Source organism: Oryctolagus cuniculus, chromosome 10 (genome assembly GCF_964237555.1).
Source record: "Oryctolagus cuniculus chromosome 10, mOryCun1.1, whole genome shotgun sequence".
Lineage (NCBI taxonomy): Eukaryota > Metazoa > Chordata > Mammalia > Lagomorpha > Leporidae > Oryctolagus > Oryctolagus cuniculus.
The window spans coordinates 60,469,703-60,490,733 of NC_091441.1; the positions used below are offsets into that span (position 1 = coordinate 60,469,703).

A 21,031-nucleotide genomic window follows, 5' to 3' on the forward strand; every position below is an offset into this window, starting at 1 on the left:
ATTGTGAACCTCCAAAACCATGAGCCATAATAAGACTCCTTTCTTCCTAAGTAGCTTATCTCAGAGGTTTCGCTGTAGTAATGAAAACCTGGCTAACACAAGCACCACCTAGGGCAGCAGCAAAGACAGCCAATGGAGAGTTAGTTCAGCCCCCTGATGTGCTATCAGGTGTCCCGCATCTCCAGGGAGCAAATCCTTCCCCGGTACTGGACACCAAGCTAGGAATTTAACAGACATGACCTCACGCGAGACGACAGCACCATTCCCATCTCACGGATGGAAATACTAAGGCTCAGAGCAGCTAACAGAGGTCCCTAAGTCGTATACCACTAAGTGACAGAATGCTCAGGGTTCCAAATCCCATCTCATTAGAACTCAAACCACCTCCATCACCTCCCAGTTATCCAGCAGGGCCTGAGCTTCCCAGGAGTGACCCCTCGACGCCCAATGCTCAGCACCCCGTAGACTCATGCAGGGTCTAGAGAAGGGACGCATCTGGAGAGGCCAACAAAGGAAGGGTGCACCTGCTGCAACTTTTAATATACTGCAGGAAGCACACAGCGCACAGTGGTTGTAATCTGCTTGCAACACCCTTATCTCACGTCATAGTGCCTGGGACTGTCCCGGTGTCACTCTGATTCCAGATTTCAGCTTTCCTGCTAGAGTGTGCCCCGGAAGCCGCGGAGATGACTCAAGTAGCTGGGTCCCTGCCACCCATGTGGGAGATCGGGGATTGAGTTCCCAGCTGCTGACTTTAGCCTGGCCCAGCCCTTGGCTGTTGGGGGCATTCGGGGAGTGAATCAGCAGATGGAAGCTCTCTGTTGAACTGTTTCTCTCTCTGCCTTTCAAATAAATAAAATATTTCAGAAAGAAACTGCACAGAACAAAATGCACATGGAAAAACCACTACCTTGTTCCAAAATATTTACAGCTTCCCACGGCGGGCCACCCAGGGCGCGGTGGTCGGCGGCTGCCGGGCGGCGCGGAGACTTCTGTGGGACACAGGGCACCCCGGGCCGCCTCTCCCGCGCAGTGCTGGCTCCGGGGAGGTGGCTGGGAGAATGACTTCCACTGAAGCCACCCTCCACGGAAACCACAAAGATGACAAGCTCATCTTTCTCCCCCAAAGTAGAAAGGGCTGGCTGTGTGCGAGTGGGAGGGCGGCGGCGAGGCCGCGGCGGGGCGGGGCGGCCGCTCTCCCGGGCGGAGCAGGGCTGCCCGGGAGTTACTGGTATTCCAGACGCTTCCTAATGCCAGACAAATGCCCCAAGCCTCGGCATGTCTGGCTTGGAGATCTATTCAACTGATAGCAGCAGCCGCCTCTTCTGGGGAGAGCCAGCCGGGGCGCTGATCAAACAGGATATTGTTCTCAGGAGGGAAGACTGGGCAGGTTTGTTTCAGAGTCACAACTTTTTTTTTTTTTTTTTAAGAGGCACCGAAGTTGTTTTAACAAGTTGCTACAAAACTCGGGCTTCCTGAGGTGAGGCTGTTTGTGCACAGTGCGTGTACTGTACAGAAATCCAGGCAAGGGCGGGATCAGAAAGTTAGAGTCGTTAAAAAAAAGCAAAAATAAAAAGCCCCAGGCACTTGATGCCTGGAAATGATGTAAGAGGCGGCCACTCCTCTGTTAGAACTACAACCAAACAATGCCGAGCAGCTGCTCTGCAAATGTCAGCGCCAGCCCAGTTAAAAGAGCCGAGGACTTTGTGCAGCGCCTCGCTCGCCCACATTTCCCCCCAGCACTTTCAGGAACCTGGCAACAGGTAACGTGGCAACCTTTGACTTACAAAACGGCAAGTGGCAGAATTTCAGGGGACAAATGAATTTTTTTTTTCACGCCAGCTGCCTCTCCATCACCACCCCCGCACCCTCCCGCCCCAGAGTCTTGAGAAAACAAAGTCTAGCGGCGGGCAGTCCGACTCTCGAGTGTCCCCTTGTGGCCAAGGCCGGAACAACACTTATGGACTCCGAAATCCGCGGTTCCATTTCAAGGTAAGCGCGGCGGTGGGAAGGGGTGGACACCTTTGGCTCGCCTTTTCTTCTAAAAAAGAAAAGCCTAAGTCAAGAATCGGAACGTCTTGCTTTTTTTAAACTTAGCATCGTAACAAAAATTTAACCCTAGCTGCAGGGTAAAAAAAATTTTTTTTCTGGGTTGAGGCTGGGGTTTGGCTTTTTGTTTTTATTTGGAAGCAGCAGCTGGGATAATATATGTGTGTATATATATATATATATTTAAGGTGGCAGGTTGCAAAGCAAGAACAGCTGTGCTATTTCCACCCAGGATTTCCTTTACAGCCCAAGGCTTGGGTGGATGGCAGTGAGGGTGAGTAACCAAGGATTCCTGCACTTGCGGGTTGTCTAGATTTGTACTGCATACCCAGACACCTTCTCCCAGGTCCAGAAGCACTGCTAGTTCGTGCTGCCGCTGACAGGCAGCCTGTTTGCCAGGATTACTTCAGGTTTCCAGAGTGCAGGCTCAGCTTCCCGGAGAGCATGCCTCCACACCTCACCTTAACTCTTTTATCTCTGTGTGGGGCAAACACCCACAAAAACGCCAAGGGCAGCATTTTCAACTTGCCTCCCTCCTCCTGGGTGCGCCTTGCTCTCTCGTGGAGACCGTGTGCTTGGGAGCTGCCACTAGTGCTCTGAGAGAGGACATCCCTTGCACCTCCCTCTGGAAATGTTCACTGGAAACCAAGAAGGAGGTTCAGATCAAAGCGACTGCTCTCTTCAGAAAGTTCCATTCATTAACTAAATTAGAGAACGTTAAATGATGTGTGTAGGGGGCAGGGTCATTTTAGAAGGCTTAGTTCCAGGGGCTAAAACTTTAATGTGGACTTTTAATGTGACTTGGCAATCAGTTAAATATTAAGAAACTGAAGGTTGCCATATGCAAAACCAATTGTTGTCTGAACAGGGATTTCAAAAGAGTACCTTGAAAGTAGACATTTGGCTAGTATGTGCCCAGACTATTTAATACTAAAGATGAAAAACCTGGGGCTCTGAGTAAGAATCTTTGGACCAGAAACAACAACCACAACACAAAACAGCCTTCACAGAACCAGGGCTCCCTTGATGAATCCAAGGGTGTTGAGAACATTGGGTTTACTGATTTGCAAAGCTGGGAGGGGTGTTGTTTCCAGCAGGGAACGCGATCAGGATTTCACGGCTCATTTTCCCAGCCTTCCCAACAGGTGCTATTGAGTCATCACAAACGACTCACAAACACACACAAATGACAGCCTGGCAGTTTCATCGGTTGGGATTAAATTTCCATTTGTTCCATTACTTGATGAAGTGATTTCTACCACTGACTCAGATACATCACTTCCTCCTTGACCTAGGGATTTTTTTCCCCAACATTTGTAACAATGTGTATGTTTTGCAAAAATGTGTCCTGGCCAGGTCCCTGGGTCTTCCTGGGTTGAATGGACTGTTTACGGGAGGGGAAGAGCCGGGGCCCAAGGTCAGGGTTACAGGATTATATATGGTTTCCTGTTTGGGCAGCTGGTCTGCCAGTCCCTCAGGTGAGGGCAGAATAATAGGTCTTGCTGAAAGACACCAGGCCCAGCGGGCTGGCTGGTTTGGGGACGGTGCCTGGAACAGGGAAGCAAAGTGTTCTCTCGAGCTTTTCATGGACCAGCTTTCGTTTTTTTTGTCAGATGTCACTTCTTAGCAATAAGACCCACTATTCTCTGTGGGGTGATTCCTCCTTCCCCGGAACAGACAGAAATGATTTTGCTAAGGATGTAACAATCACAGGGTCAGACATGGTTGTTGGTCTTGGTCATGGATGTCACCGTCGGACTTAGAACTCGTGTGGTACAGAGAAGCACCTGCAGTATATGAAGGAATGAATAGGGACTTGCTGGAGGGAAAGAAAAAGGAACTAGCAATGAGGAAAGGAAGGTCAGCAGGGCCCGAGTTAAATGCATAGCTTCGCAAAGCCATTCTCTGTGGCTGGATGTCACCCACAGTGGTCCCCTGTGCCCACGGGCTCCCTATGTGCGAGCTGTGTGTCTGCACATTCAACCAACCACAGATGGAAAACACTGAGAAAAGGAGACTTGTGTGCTGAACAGTTGGAGATTTTTTTTTCTTGTCACTAATCCTTAAACCATACAGTGTGACAACTACTCACATAGTACTGACATTGTATGAAGTCTTATAAGGTGTCTAGAGATGATTTAAAATGCATAGGAGGGTATGCGCAGGTTCTGTACAAATATTGTGCTGTTTTATACAAGGGACTTGGGTATCTGCAGGTTTTGATATCTCGGGAGTCCTGGAACCAGCATCTTCTTGATGCTCCCAACTTTTTTTTTAAAGATTTACTTATTTATTTGAAAGAGAGTTACAGAGAGAGAGAGAGAGAGAGAGAGAGAGATCTTCCATCCATTGATTCATTCCCCAAATGGCCACAATGGCCAGGGCTGGGCAGGGGAGCCAGGAGCTTCCTCCAGTTTTCCCACGTGGGTGCAGGGGCCCAAGCACTTGGGCTGTCTTCTGCTGCTTTCCCAGGCACATTAGCAGGAGCTGGATCAGAACTGGAGCAGCCAGGACTGGAATTGGCGCCTATATGGGATGCCGGTGCTGCAGGTGGCGGCTTAACCGGCTACGCCTTGGGCGCTGGCCTTTGCGCCCAACTTTTGATGTGGAGCTGATATCGCAAATCCCAATCTAATGTCTTTGTATCAACCACCTAATCTTCTGCTGATGTCACCCCCAGGTCCCTGCCGGTGGCTATGGAGGGCCCTGGGGTGCTATCCACCCCTTTCCTGTGGGACTGCTTTTCTTCTCAGTTCCTTCTACTCTTACTATTCTTGGTCTTTTTATCCGGTGTTTTGCCTACTTGCACAACAAGATGGATATCTGAGAGCCAAGGAACCTTCTTTACCTCCTGGTCTCATTGCAGGAGAATCAGCGTCACCTGCACAATAGGACATTGGGGACCAGAACCAAAGGACAAATCTGGAATGGAATCGTACAGCGAAGAAGAGTTCCCTGCTTCTCGGCCAGGTCTGATGAACAAAGTAGCACCTGAGTGTGCCCCCCGCCCCGAGGCTGTGGGCAGTGCGCGCAGAAGCTCTGTGGGTACACAGAGCCAGTTTGTCTTGCTACAGGAAGTGGGGGGGAGACGGTGCGAAGCAGGAGCGGTCACATCTAGTGCCAGACCCCTGCGGCCAAGTCCTAACTGACACTTGGGTATGCATGAACAGTAGCCTCTGCTCACGGCAGACCCCCTGGGCGCTGTGTGTGGAACAGACCGAAGCTGCAGCCCCTAGACCAGGGGCAGCCCCAGGAACAGTGGCTGGAGCCAGGGCAGACCCTGGAGAAGTGGGGGCTTCTGCCCAAGGCAAAGTCAAAGGCCCAGACCTGGTAGAACCGGATGTGGGGGGAAGTCAAGAAGAAAGAAAATGCATCTGCCACTCCCTCTTGGTTTCAGCCTGATGAGGAATAATTACCTGGGTCTGGGAGCCGGGCCTGGGAGGCTACTGGCCCTGGCCTGTGTAGTTAGGCACTTAATTATTCATCCCTTTCCCCCTGCCTCTCCTAGGCCCCTTTTAAAGGAAACGCAGGAGAGCAGGAGACCTGGGTTAGCCTTGCAGTACTGTTTGTATCAGCCCACTGGGACCAGAAAGGATCGACTCCTTTACATTCGTGTTTTCAAGTGATGCCCCATTGTCCAACTGTGTCCCTATGGAGGAGGACCCAGATCCCCAGCAGACCTGTCCAGGGCCCCCGACTCCCACCCGGGGCTCTTCCCTCAGCAGGACTATTTCAAGTGTTTGTGGAAGACCATCTCGCTGTCAGGTGTCTACCATTTGCCAAAAGTCAGTAAAATAACCTGGGAAGCCCGTGAGGCCAGCAGAAAGGAACCTGTATCAGTTTACTCTCCCCAGCCCCTCCTGCTCCTCCTTCAGTGAGTGTTTAATAATACAGCCAAGGGCTTTCGCGAGAGGCTCATTAAATTCTTAAAGCAGCCCTGCAGAGGAGGTTATGATCTCAACTCCGCAGATGAAAAGGAGGCCCCAGAGCTTACTCACCCAAGTTCGCCTGGGTGGAGTCAGACCAGAACTGGACTTGTTCTCACGAAAGCCTCCTTATTTATCTTTATTTTTATTTTAAATGCATTTGGCAGAGAGAGAGAGAGAGAGAGAGATCCCATTCCCTGGTTCACTCTCCAAAGGCATTCAGGTCTCCCACGTGGGTGGCAGGAACCCAACAACTTGAGCCATCACACTGCCTCCCAGGGTCTGCACGGGCAGCAAGCTGGCTCCCTACTTAGGCCTGAAAGAGCAGCCTTCTGCTTCCATCCTTAAGGTTCTACTGTGAACACTTGGAAAACAGTGTCTGGGTCAGTGAGCCTCTAACTGCAGCCCTCTGAGCCAGATGTGCTTGGGATTCTGCACTCTGTGGACTGCGGATGGCTAATATGCAGAGCTTGCCCAGCAGGGGTCAAGGGCACTACTCCTTTATCAAATTCTGGAACCTGTCTGCAGACCGAGGTCATGCATGTTTGGGCTAATAGCCTTCAGACTTGCCACTGAAGGAATGATATCCAAACACACACACACACACACACACACACACACACCCTGCCTTCAATGCCCTGGAGCAGCGAGAGCTCCCATCTGTAGAGCGCTGTGCCGATGGAGCACTGGATGGTGCTGGGTGTGCAAGGCTTTATGTCTCTAAAGTCAGATCTGATCACTCCAGAGTGCTTTAAAAAGTGGACAGTGGAATTCAAAGGTAAGTTTACTTTGGAACAACAATTTTAGAAATCTTTGCATACTTTTTTTTTCATAATACCCTTTCCAGGAACTTTAAAAGAAAAGATTTATTTATGTGTTTGAAAGGCAGAGCTAGAGAGAGAGAGAGAGAGAGAGAGAGAGAGAGGAGAGGTCTTCCATCAACTGGTTCACTCTCCAGATGCCTGCAGCAGCCAGGATGGGGCCAGGGCGAAGGCAGGAGTCCAGAATTCCACCTGGGTCTCCCAGGCAGGCAGCGGGAGCGCTAGCATCCATCATCCACTGCCTCCCAGGCCCACTAGCAGGAAGCTGGATAAAGCGGAAGCACAGTAGCTGGCCTTGACCCAGCACTCCATTATGGGGCTCGGGTGGTGCCAGCAGTGGCTTCACCTGCTGTGCCACAACACTGACCTCGAGACTCCTCACGTTTCTGACTTAGTTTCTCCTGTTGGACATCTGGATGTTCACAGACTCAGCATACTGTGCGTGTTTCACACACTATCCTCAGACACATCCTTCGGTGGTTTTCATGCTGATGGGACTAGGGCACTAGTAGGGGCTTTTAACTGTCCTCTTCCCACAGTGTTCGGTACTATGTGGCCGACTTGCCTTTGTGGAAAATAACATTTCATATTTGCAAAGGGGGTGTGCCTGTTTTTTTTAACTCCTCCCATTCTCTACCCCCTCCCTTTTGTCCCACCCCTTACCCTTGGGCTACAGTCTGACTTCACAGATAACAGAATAAATAAAGCTCCCATTCTTCAACGTGTAATTTGTACTGACAGGAGGGCAGCTAGTGCTGGGTCCAGGCTGGGCTCCAGCTGTTTTTGATGCGGCGCAGGACACTGGCCTTAAAGTTTCTCTGCACAGGCCCTCTCCTCATTCATGAAAGCTCTACCCCGTTACACTTCGTTTGGAAATCATTTTCCGAAAAATGCATGTTTTTATACCAACCCAAGCGGTAACTGAGATCATCTGTGTAACACAGCTTGAATGATGGAATCAGCTGATGTAGAGGGTGGACCTAGCGAGGTACTTCAGCGAATTCACAGAAAACAGAATGAAAAGAGATTTGTCTTGGTGCCAAAAGATTTGAAAACCATTGCCGATGCAGGGTCTTTCAAAAAGTATGTGGAAAATGCAGGTTGTGGCAAGAACTGCATGAGGCTCAAGGTGTTTCTGCACCAAAATAAACTTCCCTTTGAATTCAGATTTTCTATGAACTTTGCTAATGTACACTTCGTTAGGTCTGAGTGGAGGCAGACATTTTTACTGCCTCAGACAAGCCCTGCACTGCCTGCTGGTGTGGATTTTGTTTCTGAGGCTCACAAGGAAACCAAGAAATCAAAGACTCTCTGATTTTTAAAAGTTGTCCACCATCCTAGGTCTAAGATGTTAAGTCCCGTTCACCTTGAGAAATCCTCTACAAACACTGCAGATCTGCTAGGCCAGATGATGCCATCTGCTTGGGGCTGTGGCTGAGGTTTCACGCTCCAGCTGTGGCCTTGATTCCTCGTGGTGGCTGACACCGCTCGCGGTTATGATTGTTACTGTGCTTCTGCTGCAAGCGGAACCCAACCAGCCAGGCTGGGGAGCAGGAATGCGGAAAACCTTGAGGAAAGTCGAGCGAGTCTTGGGATTGAAATTAACTACCCATAAAGGGGTTGGAACAAGGATCCCGGGGCAGGGAAGCATTTGGATGGCCGCAGCTCCAAGGTTCAGCCCTTTTGCAGCTGCTGATAACCTTGTCAGGTCGCCAGATAAAGGCATGCCTTGTCACCCTCGGGCACCTGGCTGAGAGGTAATAGAACGGTTGCCTTATCGTCTAAGGGTGGGGCTCCGCAGACCTCAGCCTGCAGTAATTATAGTAAACTGAAATTGCCTTCACAGGAAAAAAAAAAAAAAAAAAAAAAGAGGAGGGAGGAAGAAAGGCAGTTGTGTTTGTCTTTCTCCTTGGATTGAAAAAAGAAAGCCAGCGAAACAGCAAGAAGTTTTCCAGGGAGTGAGAAAAACAGCCTGGCCGGACTGCCCCCAGTCGGGGCTAACAGGATTGTTGACAGATCTGGCCCACGTGACGGCCAAGAAAAGAGGCTCACGCAGCTGAAAACCCACGAAATCTTCTTAGGAGCCTTCCTTTCTAAATGTAAATGACTGAGTCATTGCTTTGCTGAGGCGGGAAGGAAGTTACAATCACACTGAGTGACTCATTCTTTGCTGTGAGCGCCTGCCGTTGGATAAAAAGTTTGAGCGAAAGCAGCAACAAATCTGCTTTAAAAGAGGAGCGCAGCAAGCGAATCCCTCTCCGGCCGGATGAATGCCATCCACACAAAAGGGCTCCTGTTGACATCTCATTTACAATCGCCCCCACGACACAGACAAGACCGTTTCAATAAACTCGGCTCAGAAACACCTATTGTTCGAAATCTTCAGCTAGCTACAGGCTACCGCCACTCCCTATGGCTTTGCAAAATAAAAGATTGAGGAGACGAAGGATTGGGACTGTGGAAGCTGTGCAAAGAGGCAGGGGGGAAAAAAAGTCCCGGGCGTGCATGCAGGAAGAACAAAGTTCAGGGTATTTCTGTGTATCTAAGCAGAGCCTAAGAAATGCCTGTGACGATGATTGTGAATTCTAGATTCCATGCCAACTGTGTGTGTGAAGACGCTCCCTCCTGTCGCAGCGCTGCTGAATGATCAGCCAAGGCTGAACTTAACCTATCCCCAGCAGCCTCACAAAGGCACTAACGGCAGCCGCCGCAAGGCGCAGGTGAGTCTCGGTAGCGGCGGTAGCGGCTGCTGTGTCCCCCAGAGGTTCGGAGCGCGGCCATCCTTCTTCCCCAGTGGAGCCTTCAGGATGGACACAGCAGCCCCCTTGTCGCCTCTGGGTTCCTCTTTAGCCTCCCTATCATCTTGTCCCCCCCACCCCCCTTTTTTTTTTTTTTTAAATAAAGCTGAACATTTTCTGGAGTTGTGTAATTAATTGCTTTCCAGATATGCCTCACATCCAGGAGTGAACTTGTGGTTTAAGTTGCGCATTTCCTCCTAATGGGTTTTCCAGCTAACTTTTCCCGGACTGAGCACCTGACCCCTTTATCAGCCCCTGGTCCAGGAAGAACCCGGGTGTCACCTTCCACTCCTTTCAGTCCTGTTAACGTCCCTCTGGGATCATTCCACATCCTTTTTGCACTATTCTGCTTCCCTGCATCGTACTCGTACTATGACCTCCTCTCCGGAGTATCAAAGCAAGCGCCTAACTCCAGCTTTCTCCAGCTCTGAGTTGTGACTCATCAGTGGGTCATGAAATCAACGGGCGTGAATCATGCAAAGTCACCATTTAGACGACAACAACAATTAAACAGAAAAAGATCAGTGTGCATGTTAGAGAAAAAAACGTGTTTCAGTTCCCTTGTGCGTGTATGTTCAGCTCCGTGTACATGTGTACTTACTAGGCACCTAGTAAAATGTATTTTGTTTGTCAGCGCGTTGAGAAAGAGACGCTTCTAATTGCTCTCATGGGGTCTGCCTTGTCCCTGCTCTCTAACTGATGTACACAGGTAGAGCAAAGAGTGGAAGACACCGAACATGTCCTGTCACTTACAGATGTGCCCTGGGATAAAGGATCCAGGATGCCTGGGTGAGCTGGTTCCTGTTCACCTTCCAGGTTTTGTAACTTCACTTTCCTGACCACTGTAACTTCTAGTTATTCAGTCCCCGGCTTTGTACGTGAATTCCCCTGTGGGAACATTCTTCCCTCCTCTTGCTCCTTCAGGTACCCACTTAGGTGTTACTTCCTCCAAGAAGACATGCAGAATGCCCCTGGAACTGCCTTTCCTTGTTCTTGTTGAAACACCGCACTTCTTATCTTACCGGGCTCTTAGAACATTATATTATTATTGTCTTCCCAATTTCCTGCTGGACTTTAAGCTCCAAGTAGTCATTCAGGAAATATTTGCTGGTAAAGGCAGAGCATCGAAAGTTCTACCTCCTAGACAGCTCACATCTCCTGCAAATTTCTTTGGGTAGTTATTAGAAAGTATCACTTTTTCTCAGAGTTGTGGTTTTTATTCTTTTATGCTTATGTATCTCTAGTTTATTTGCCTTTCAAATACAACCTAATTCATTTTCAAGTTCACTGGACTCCTCCTCTTAAAAAACAATATAACTGGCTAGCGCCAGCACAGCGGCCTAATAGGCTAATCCTCCGCCTGCGGCTCTGGCACACCAGGTTCTAGTCCCAGTTGGGGTGCTGGATTCTGTCCCGGTTGCCCCTCTTCCAGGCCAGCTCTCTGCTGTGGCCCGGGGGGGGGGCCACTGGAGGATTGCCCAAGTGCTTGGGCCCTGCACCCGCATGGGAGACCAGAAGCACCTGGCTCCTGGCTTCGGATCAGCGCGGTGCGCCAGCTGCAGTGACCACTGGGGGGTGAACCAGCGGAAAAGGGAAGACCTTTCTCTCTGTGTCTCTCTCACTGTCTACTCTGCCTGTCAAAAAAAAAAATAATATATATATATATATATAACTTGGAGGAAGCTGTTTGCTGTTTGCCTTCTAGCCAGTTTCCCTCTTTGAACCTCAGATCCTTCATATGTAAATGGAAGGGTAGAATTCAGTAATGTCTGGGAACCCTCCCAGTCCACCACTCTGGCCTTTTGACTTAAACTTTCTCCTCTTCAGGAAAACAGAGGTCAAAGGACTTCCCCAAGGTAAACAGCATTTTAGTGGAGGGAACCAGCCTTCCTATAGGTTTTTTGAAAAACAAGCAACCAACAAAAATGAAAATGCTTACCCAGGAAACAAAACCCCACAAATTCCATAACAAAACCAGAGAGACTCCTGCATTGGCAGGTCCAACATTCTGTAAAATAATCTTGTTGTTTGCAAGTAGATGGAGGAATAAGCAGGGAATGATTTTGTGGCACAGTGAGTTGAGCTGCTGATTGTAACCCCAAAACCCCATTATCAGGGTGCCGGTTTGAGTCCCAGTGCTCAGCTTCTGATTGATCCAGCTACCCCCTGGAAGAAAGTGTGAGATGGATGGAGTGTTTGAGTTCCTGCCACCCACGTGGTAGACCAGGATGGAGTCCCTGGTCCTGGCTTCAGCCTGGCCCAGCTTTGGCTGTTGCAGCCATTTGGGCACTGAAGCAGCAGATGGAACCATTTCTCTCTCCTTCTCTCTCTCTGTTAGTCTGCCTTTCCAAATAAATGAACAAATATTTTTTTTTTAAATGGGGAAATAATCAGATGTCCTTTTGCAAATTGAAAGTGAGGAATGAAAGAATTTTCTGTGTCCTGACTCCTTGGCATGGCCATTTCTTGGAGGCACAGGGTGCAGACACAATGTAAATCCCCTCGTGCCCCTCCCAGTATTGATCCTGGTACCCTGGCCAAGAATCCTTCTCTAGGAAGAAGCAGGCACCTCCCCAGCATGAAATTTGGCCTCCATTCTTGTAATCCATCCCAGCCTTCCACTGCCAGAACCACACTAAAGAACAGCTTTTGCTTTAATTACTATAGAGGTTGGTTTTAGATAACTTGCACTATAAAGCATAAATTCAACAATCAAATAAACTCCTTTCGGGTAACAATAAAAGACAACAATTAGCAATACTGCATGTTAAGTATCCTTTATCTGTGCCTGGGGCCAGAAATGTCTCAGGTTTCAAAATTTAGAATATTATCATGGAATTTTCAATTTGAATATACCCTATCCAAAATCCAGACTCCAAAGTGCTCCCGAACCTGAAACTTTCTGACCCTAATTTTTCAGACTTTTCATCAATTGGGGTTTCAGATTTTCAGCTTACAGTTTCCCCATGCAATATGTTGCCCATGCAATATGCATTTCATCTGTTGCTTTTGTCCTCTCTAAACTGGAAAGCAATAGTTTGCCTTTGTTTGGCAGAAAATGATGGTAAGAAGATAATGAATTTGAAGTGTATTCCTACAAAGAAACAAAAAGGCACTCATCCTTGTGACTCCATACAAAATGTGAATGGAGGACTTGACTTTGACATGAATTGGTTATAGCCAGGTGATGGGCTTATGGGTGATTGCTACTTCATTCTTGGGATTTTTTTGAACTTTCTAGTTTAAAGAAGTAAATCCATATTACTTTCCTTTACATTTTCATCTATTTGAGACAGACAGAGCCCCCATTTGTTGGTTCACTCTCCAAATAACAGCCATAGCTGGCGAAAGGGCATTCTGAATCCAATAACTGGAAACTCAATCCAGGCACTCTGATTTGTGATGTGGCTATCACAGGTGGTATCATAACTGATAGGCAAAATACCTGCCCTTGCATTTCCTTGTAATCATAAAAGTACACATTAGAATAAAAGGTAGATATGTGAGGTGCTGGTGCTGTAGCACAACAGGTTAAGCCACTGCTTGTGGTACAAGTATGCATATCAGAGTGTTGGTTTGAGTTCCTGCTGCTCCACTTCCAATCCAGTTTCCTGCTAATGTGCCTGGGAAGGCAGTGGAAGATTGTCCCCACATGGAAGACCTGGATGGAATTTTTGGCTCCTGGCTTAGGCCTGGTCCAGTCCTGACTGTTGTGGCCATTTGGGGGGAGTGAACCAGTGGATGGAAAATCTTCTTCTGTCTCCCTCCATTTCTCCCTCTCTCTATCACTCTGCTTTCCAAATTATTAAATTAAATAAATTAGTTTTGCAATTACTTGTTTACAACTGTGACATCTGACAAAATGATATATTTTTTAGTTTTATCATATACTTCACTGGGTAATTTTTTGTTTTGACAGTTTGTGAAAGAAATTTTGTATGATTACCACATGGAAAAGAATACTGACAAACTTTTTTTTTAATATTTATTTTATTTATTTGAAAGTCACAGTTACAGAGAGAGGTAGAGACAGAGAGAGAGAGAGGTCTTCTATCTTCTGCTTAACTCCCCAAATGATCGCAATTACTGGGGCTGGGCCAGGCTAAAGCCAGGAGCCAGGAGCTTCTTCCTGGTCTCCCATGTGGGTGCAAGGGCCCAAGCTCTTGAACCATCCTTTGCTGCTTCTCCAGGTGCAGGTGCTTCTCCAGGGAGCTGGATTGGAAGTGGAGCAGCTGAGACTCAAACCTTGGCCCACAGAGGATGCCAGCGTTGCAGGCTTGGGCTTTACCCCACTGCACCACAGTGTCGATCCTGATGACAAACTCTTGACATTGTTGAAAATTTACTGTTCAAGAGCTTAAGGACACTGCCTCATGAGACAGCCAGATGGATTTTGTCAGCTTCTCCTGATGGTGTCACATTTAACTATTCATCATTTCTGGAACACATCATTTTTTGCATGCCTCTATGCCCGTGTAAACATTGTTGATTGCTTCCCCATATGTATTCTCCTTGTTAATATGCCCCCACCATTGTTGCTATGGTGTAGATATTCATTCAGGTGTTCTCCACAAGCTCATATGTTAAAGCCTTGGTCTTCAAGGCTGCTGTTGAAATGCAGCAGGTGAAGCCACTTCTTGAGTTGCTGACATCCCGTATCTAAGTGTCATTTTGAGCCACAGCTGCTCATTTCTGATCCAACTTCCTGCTAATGTGTCTAGGAAAGCCGCAGAATGTGGCCCAAGTACTTGGTCCCCTGCCATACACGTAGAGACCAGGATGGAGTTCCTAACACTGGCCTGAGCCACACGTGGCTGTTGCAGCCATTTGTGGAGTACACTAGCAGACTGAAGATCTCTCTGTCTCTCTTCTTTCTGTTAGCTCTGCCTTTCAAATAAATAAGTAAATAAAGCTTTAAGGGAAAAAACAGACTTGATCTCCAAAGTCTGGTGTTATTAGTACGGGGCATGGAAGATTAATCCAGTTGTGGTGTTTATAGAGGTATGGCCTTTGGGAAGTGATTTGGTTGGATTCCGTTCTTAGGGTGGAGCCCCTGTAATTAAAATCATGGTGGCTTCATAAGGAGACTCAGACAGATGCATGCTTTCTCTTGACATGTGGTGTTCTGCACTGCCTCGGGATTCTGCAGCAAGAACGCATTATCAGAGGCCAAACCATGGGACCAGCTGATCTTGGACCATGAACCTCCACAACCATGAGCTGAAATGCACCTCTTTCCTTCATAAGTAGTTTATCTTAGATACTTTGTTGTAGTTACGGAAAGATGTTGATCTTTTTCATGTAGCCATGACTTTTAGGGGAGTGGGGGCCTCTCCCTGAACTTAGACTGACTCTTCATTGGTCTGCAAACAGGGTTGGGGAACCTTTTTCTGCTAAGGGCCATTTGGATATTTATAACATCATTTGATGGCTATGCAAAATTATCAACTTAAAACTTGCCTGTTGTAGATGTATTAAGGGCCTGCGTTGTGGCATAACAGGTTAAGCCATGGCCTGTGACACTGGCATCCCATAGGGGTGCTGGCTCAAGTTCCAGCTGCTGTATTTCTTATCCAGCTCCCTGCTAATGCAGGTGGGAAAGCAGTGGAAGATGGCCCAAGTGCTTGGGCCCCTGTAACCACGTGGGAGACCCAGGTGAAGCTCTTGGCTTCAGTCTGGCCCAGCCCTGGCTGTTACAGCCATTTGGGGAGTGAATCAGTGGATAGAAGATAGATTCTGTGTGTGTGTGTGTGTGTGTGTGTGTGTGTGTTTCTCCCTATCTCTCTCTGTAACTCTGCCTTTCAAATAAATAAATAAATAAATCGTTAACAAAAAAGGTATTGAATTCCAAGTCCTGCCTGCAGTTCCCTTCGTGGGGCCAGACCAAATGGTTTTGTGGGTTTCATCCGGTCTGCAGGCTGGATGTTCCCACCCCGGGTACAAGATGGATGAGAAGGGGAGTGACAGGAATGCTTCTGGGAAGTTTGTCTCAGTCTTTAGAGTGACACAAGTCAGGGACATCCCCTTTTCTTCCCCTGGACATTGTCACCTGTAAGTGATACCTGGAACCACGTTTGCATCAAGTTGAGGAGACAAGTCTCACTGGATGGCAGGTCCAGAAATGGCAAGAACCCAGTTTGCTGCATTCACGGACTGCCTTACCAGCTAGTATTTGAGAAAATAAACACCTTTAGCACCACCTCAGTCACTTTGATTTTATTTGAAAACTTGAGTTTGGTAGCTTATTTATTTGTGTGGCTTGGCACTAACGCAATGACTTTATAGGTGCTGTCTGCTGGGTTCAGAACAGGACGTCCCAAAATATGGCACCTTGGCAATTAAGAAAAGCACAGGAGCAAGGAAGTCACTGTGTATGGAGCTGGCCGTAAAAGAATTCTCTGACCTTCCTTGCCAGAAAGTAAGCCATAAAAGCCTTACCCCAGAGGGTTCCTACCCTATACCCAGAGGCCAGAAATAATCCGAGCAAACAGGCCTTGCTAAGTTTCCCCAGTTTATTAACATTAGATCATGCCCTTTTTGTTCGGTCCTACTTCAACATGACTGCCCATTCTTCATCATCCCAAAGCATTAAAAACCAGAGTTTTCCCTGGGTCTTTTGAGTCTTCATTTTGACTAATTTCCTACATCACATTAAGTGTTGGTTAAAAATAGATTTGTTATGCTTTTCTCTTGTCAATCTGTCTTCTGTTATAAGGGTGTCAGCCAAGACCTTTAATGTTGGATAAGGAAAATATATTACTTCTGTACATGGGAAAAGTCACCAGCTGGAAGTTAAGCAGACCTGGAACAAATCCTAACCTGCCAATTATAAGTCACATGACCTTAGACTGTCGAGTTCTCAGTTTCTATGGAGTTAAGATAACACCACTTATCTCTTATCACTTATATAAGATACGTGGTGGGCCGGCGCCACGGCTCAACAGGCTAATCCTCTGCCTGTGGCACCGGCACACCGGGTTCTAGTCCCTGTCGGGGCACCGGATTCTGTCCCGGTCGCTCCTCTTCCAGGCCAGCTCTCTGCTGTGGCCAGGGAGTGCAGTGGAGGATGGCCCAAGTGCTTGGGCCCTGCACCCCATGGGAGACCAGGAGAAGCACCTGGCTCCTGGCTTTGGATCAGCGCAGTGCGCCGGCCACAGCACGCTGGCTGCAGCGGCCATTGTGGGGTGAACCAGCGGAAAAGGGAAAACCTTTCTCTCTCTCTTCTGTCTCTCTCACTGTCTACTCTGCCTGTAAAAAAAAAAAAAAAAAAGTGGTGATCATACAAAATTTCATGATAAGGTACATTGGAGAAGTTGGTGTATGTAAGGTAATGCATGGCCCTGACCTGTAGGAAGCAGGCTGTTTTTCTTTTCCTTCTTACGTTATTTACTACGACAACATTCAAGTACTACTAAACCATCTTGAAAGCCTCAGTTCACACTTTGCAGATGCTTGGGTTTCCAGAGTATGAAGAGCCCTGCAACAGTGTGTGTGAGACACGTGTTAAGATGCCTCTTCCTGGGGCAGTGCAGCAGGTAGGGCTGGTGCTTGGACACCTTCATCCCATATCCAAGTGCCAGCTGGAGTCCTGGCTCTTCTGCTTCTCATCCAGCTTCCTGCTGGTGCACCCTGGAAGGCAGCAGATGATGATCCAAGCATCCAAGTACAGGTCTCCCTGCCACACAGTTGCGAGACCAGGATGAAATTCCTGGCTCGCTCCTGACTTTGGCCCGGTTCCAACTCTTGCAGGCATTTCGGGAGTGGATAGAAGATCTCTGTCTGTCTCTCTGTCTCTTTTTCTCTCTCACTGCCTTTACAATAAATAAATCTTCTTTTTTAAATGCCATTTCCTAGTGATTAATATTAAATGTTTTATCCCTGTGGTCTCAACTCATTTGTCCCCTCCTTGACTACCCAGCCTACAACAGACTCATACCCTCCCATCCCAGCCCCACAATCCCTTACTGATTGAAGAAGCATACAGAAAAAAATGACCATGAAGGTATAAGCCAGAACACTCCCGGGGACCCACAGCTTTCAGTTCTGTGCCCCTGCACCTGTGCAGTCTTCTACTGCCTTCCGCCTGCTCTGAATCCAGGTCCCCTGCAGTTGGGTCAGCAGCCTTAAACCCTTCCTATGACCATGACCATGCCCCTGGAGCCTTTTCAAAGCCCCAGCCCCACCTGAACCACAGAATGACTAACGCCTTTGTGGTACCATTAACCTTTGATATATTGCAGGATGTCTCCCCTCCAGTGGTTTCCGATGTTCCCCATTTCCTCTTTATCAGCTTTCACTACAGAAAAGACAAGAGTGGGTGGATGTTGTGGCGTAGTGGGTTAGGTCATTGATTAGGATGCCCATATGCCAGGTAGGATTGCCTAGGATCAAGTCTCAGCTCCTCTGCTTCCCATCTGGCTTCCTACTAATACACCTGGAAAGACAGTTTATGATGGTTCAAGTGCTTGGGCTTCTGCCACCCACTTGGGAGACCTGGATGGAGTTCCTGAATCTTGGCTTCAGCCCTGTCCAGCCTTGGCTTTTCTAGGCATTTGGGAAGTGAACCAGGGGATGGAAGATCTCTCTTCCCTGTCTCACTTTCTCTGCCTTTCAAATAAATAAAAAGAAATCTTTAAAAAAATTGACCAAAAAAAGAAAGAGTAAATAAAAGAAAACCTTAAAAAACAAAAACTTGAACACATGTTTCCTTTTGCCTCCATAGTGAACATTAATGATTTCTAGCTAGAGTGGGTTGGAGGGCAGGATGTGAATGGGACCCCTCAGTCTGAGGAATGTCAAGTACCTACTTGAGAATTTAGCATCACAGATGCTCTCCCAGCTCTGCTTCAATGTCAGTGACATTGGTAACAGAGTAGGATACTGGCCTTACATTTATCCATTTTTAAATTACTAAAAATCTATCCAACAAACAACAGTACTTTCACTTTGCTTTCTATGCCTGAAGGCCACTATTACATGATGGTCAACAATATTAATTTTGGGAGCAGACTTCGATTTAAATTCTATTACATGGAGCAGTTTGACTAATCTCTTTGTATATGAGTGTACTTCAAAGAATTTATGGAAAATGGAATTGAAGGCTAAATGTCTCCAGTGCTGAAAGTTTTGGAATTCAGGCATATGAGGGGTCTTCAAAAAGTTCACAGAAAATGCGTATTATGAAAAAATCATTCAAGAATGTCAATTTTTTTCTATCAATATAAACTTCTTTTATTTCTATTATCCATGAATTGATGAAGTACCGTCACATCTGGTTTTTTTCACTCTGTAAATGGAGCTGAAGACTAATGCCCTCTTTATAAGATGGTCGGGAGGATGAGCTGCAGTAACAGAAGGGAAATGCTCAGCTCATTCCCTGACACATAGCAAGTGCTTAAGGTAAACAGCAGTTGTGAGAGACAGATAGGAAGTTAGGTCGGTTCCAGTTGGAATGAGAAAAGGGAAATCCCTTTAAGAGGTGCAAAATGCTTGCTTCTCTCTAAAAGCCACCTTTAGCAAGATGAAAGTGCCTGGGGCCTGTGCTGAGGGGTAGTGGGTCCTGCAACACTAGCATCTCATATGGGCGCCAGCTCAAGTCCCGGCTGCTCCACTTCCAATCCAGCTCCCTGCTAATGTGCCTGGGAAGGCAGCAGAGGATGGCCCAAGTGCTTGGGCCCCTGCACCCATGTGGAGACTGGAGAAGCTCCTGGCTTTGGACTGAGCCAGCTCTGGCTATTGTGGCCACTTGGGCAGTGAACCAACCGATGGAAGATCTCTCTCTCTCTCTCTCTCTCTGCCTCTCCCTCTCTCTCTGTAACTCTGCCTTTCAAATGAATATATCTTTTTTTTTTATTTTTTAAAGATAGATGCCAAATTCCACCCCTGAGTTTCCAGTTTTATCACAAGAATAGCAAGGAAGTAGAGACTCTACCCTTCTGAGGTTTTGTTTATCTTGAGAAGAGAAAGGAGAAGTTACCAGTCACACCTTTCTGATGGCTTTTTGTTTTATCATGAGCAAGCTACACAGGATAGACAAAATTACAGATCCGGCCTCTTGATGGGTTTTGTCCCCACCCTCTGACCATTAGCTGCTATTCTGTCCTCCCTCAAAAAATTTGTGCTTAAAAGACTCCACTTCTACTAGTTTCTCAGGTTTGCCTCTTGGAGCCCCCATCCTGGCTGCTGAGGCAGGAGGCTTCTGACTTAAATAAGTCTTGCTTTGCTCGCTGCCTAATCTGCATGGAAATTCTTCACATGAACAAGAACTGAGGGTGCCTTCCTTTGCTGCTGTTTTACCCGTAACACAGTAACCTCAATAACAGCATCACCAATTCCATAGGAGAAATAAATCCTTGACCTTGTTTTAGTGGTTACTAAGTCAGGCGCACCTATGGTGCTGTGTGAACCCTATCTAATTTAGTGCCAGGTGTGTGGTGAAAGAAACCAATGAAATCACAGGCTAAACTCTGCTGTTCATTTTACATACACTCAAAATTATGATTTCTTATTACCTTAAATTCATAGTTTCAGCCATAAAAGTAGTTACAAAATATTGATCAACTCAGATGCATTTTTATTCTCCAAATGTTTGAGACCAAAAGAAAACAAAAAGCAAAACAGCAAAAACCTTTCTATTAAACATAGCAGGAGGTCTGACATTTTAGTCCAGTTTCTACTGTCAACGTTAAAGGGATTCAATCAGGAAATATCCTGTTGAAAACAATTTTTGAGCTTCAGTGAAATGTTGGTAGCATCTCATTTGATAATTGGTATTGGAAATAACCAAAACTCTTTCTCAGGAGGAGAGACTGGCATTCTCTAGAGAGGGTAAGGGAAACAGTGTTGGTTGAAAGGGCACAGTAGGGGCAGGCCTTTGACCTAGCAGTTAAGGTTGCATGGGGCAGGCTTTTGGCACAATCTTGATATGCCACTTGGAATGCTGGTATTCCATACTGGAGTGTGGGGTTCCAGTCCTGGCACACTCTGGGAAGTAGCAGGAGATGCTTCAATGATTGAATCCCTGCCACCATGTTGAAAACCTGGATGGAGTTTCCAGCTCTTGGCTTCAACTTGGCCCAGTCCTGACTGCTGTGGGCATTTGGGGAGTCAAGTAGTCTGCCTCTTGGATGAATGGATGAATGAATGAATGAAAGAACAACTAGGAGCTCAGTGTCTGTATTTTTAGGAAGTATGAATTTATGCCTGGATGAATCAAAAGATGTTGGAATTCCACGTGTGCAAATTGGTGGTTCTGTGATCTCAGGCAGTGCACTTAACTATTCTGTGAATGGGATGCTAACTATAGACACTTGTTATAGTGAGCATTCAAGAGGTAGCATGTGTGAAAGTCCTTTGTAAATTGAATACTGTTTATATAAACTAGGGATGTAATAGCTGCTGCTTTATTTGGAGTCAGCTGAGTGGTATTTACAAAGCA

General features: G+C 47.1%; 2 protein-coding genes across 37 annotated transcripts in view; one reads left to right on the forward strand and one right to left on the reverse strand.

Moving 5' to 3' along the window:
• Positions 1 to 21,031, reverse strand: part of DLGAP1 (DLG associated protein 1) — a 1,071,624-nt gene that overhangs the window by 77,114 nt on the left and 973,479 nt on the right. The window lies entirely within an intron of this gene.
• LOC108177130 (uncharacterized) overlaps positions 1,163 to 21,031 on the forward strand; it is a 69,609-nt gene continuing 49,740 nt past the window's right edge. Inside the window, exons 1-5 of one of the 9 annotated variants that reach the window (XR_011379423.1) lie at positions 1,180 to 1,763; positions 1,843 to 1,992; positions 4,916 to 5,019; positions 9,386 to 10,410; positions 14,744 to 15,430. Coding sequence is in view for 6 of the 9 variants with exons in the window: in XM_017344053.3 (XP_017199542.2) it covers positions 1,647 to 1,763; positions 1,843 to 1,992; positions 4,916 to 5,033; positions 9,386 to 9,729 (729 nt within the window). In the remaining 3 variants the exon portion in view is untranslated. Of the gene's footprint in view, positions 1,764 to 1,842; positions 1,993 to 4,915; positions 15,431 to 21,031 lie in introns of those variants that run through there. The other 8 variants (XM_070050440.1, XM_017344053.3, XM_070050443.1 and 5 more) reach the window with 8 other exon arrangements.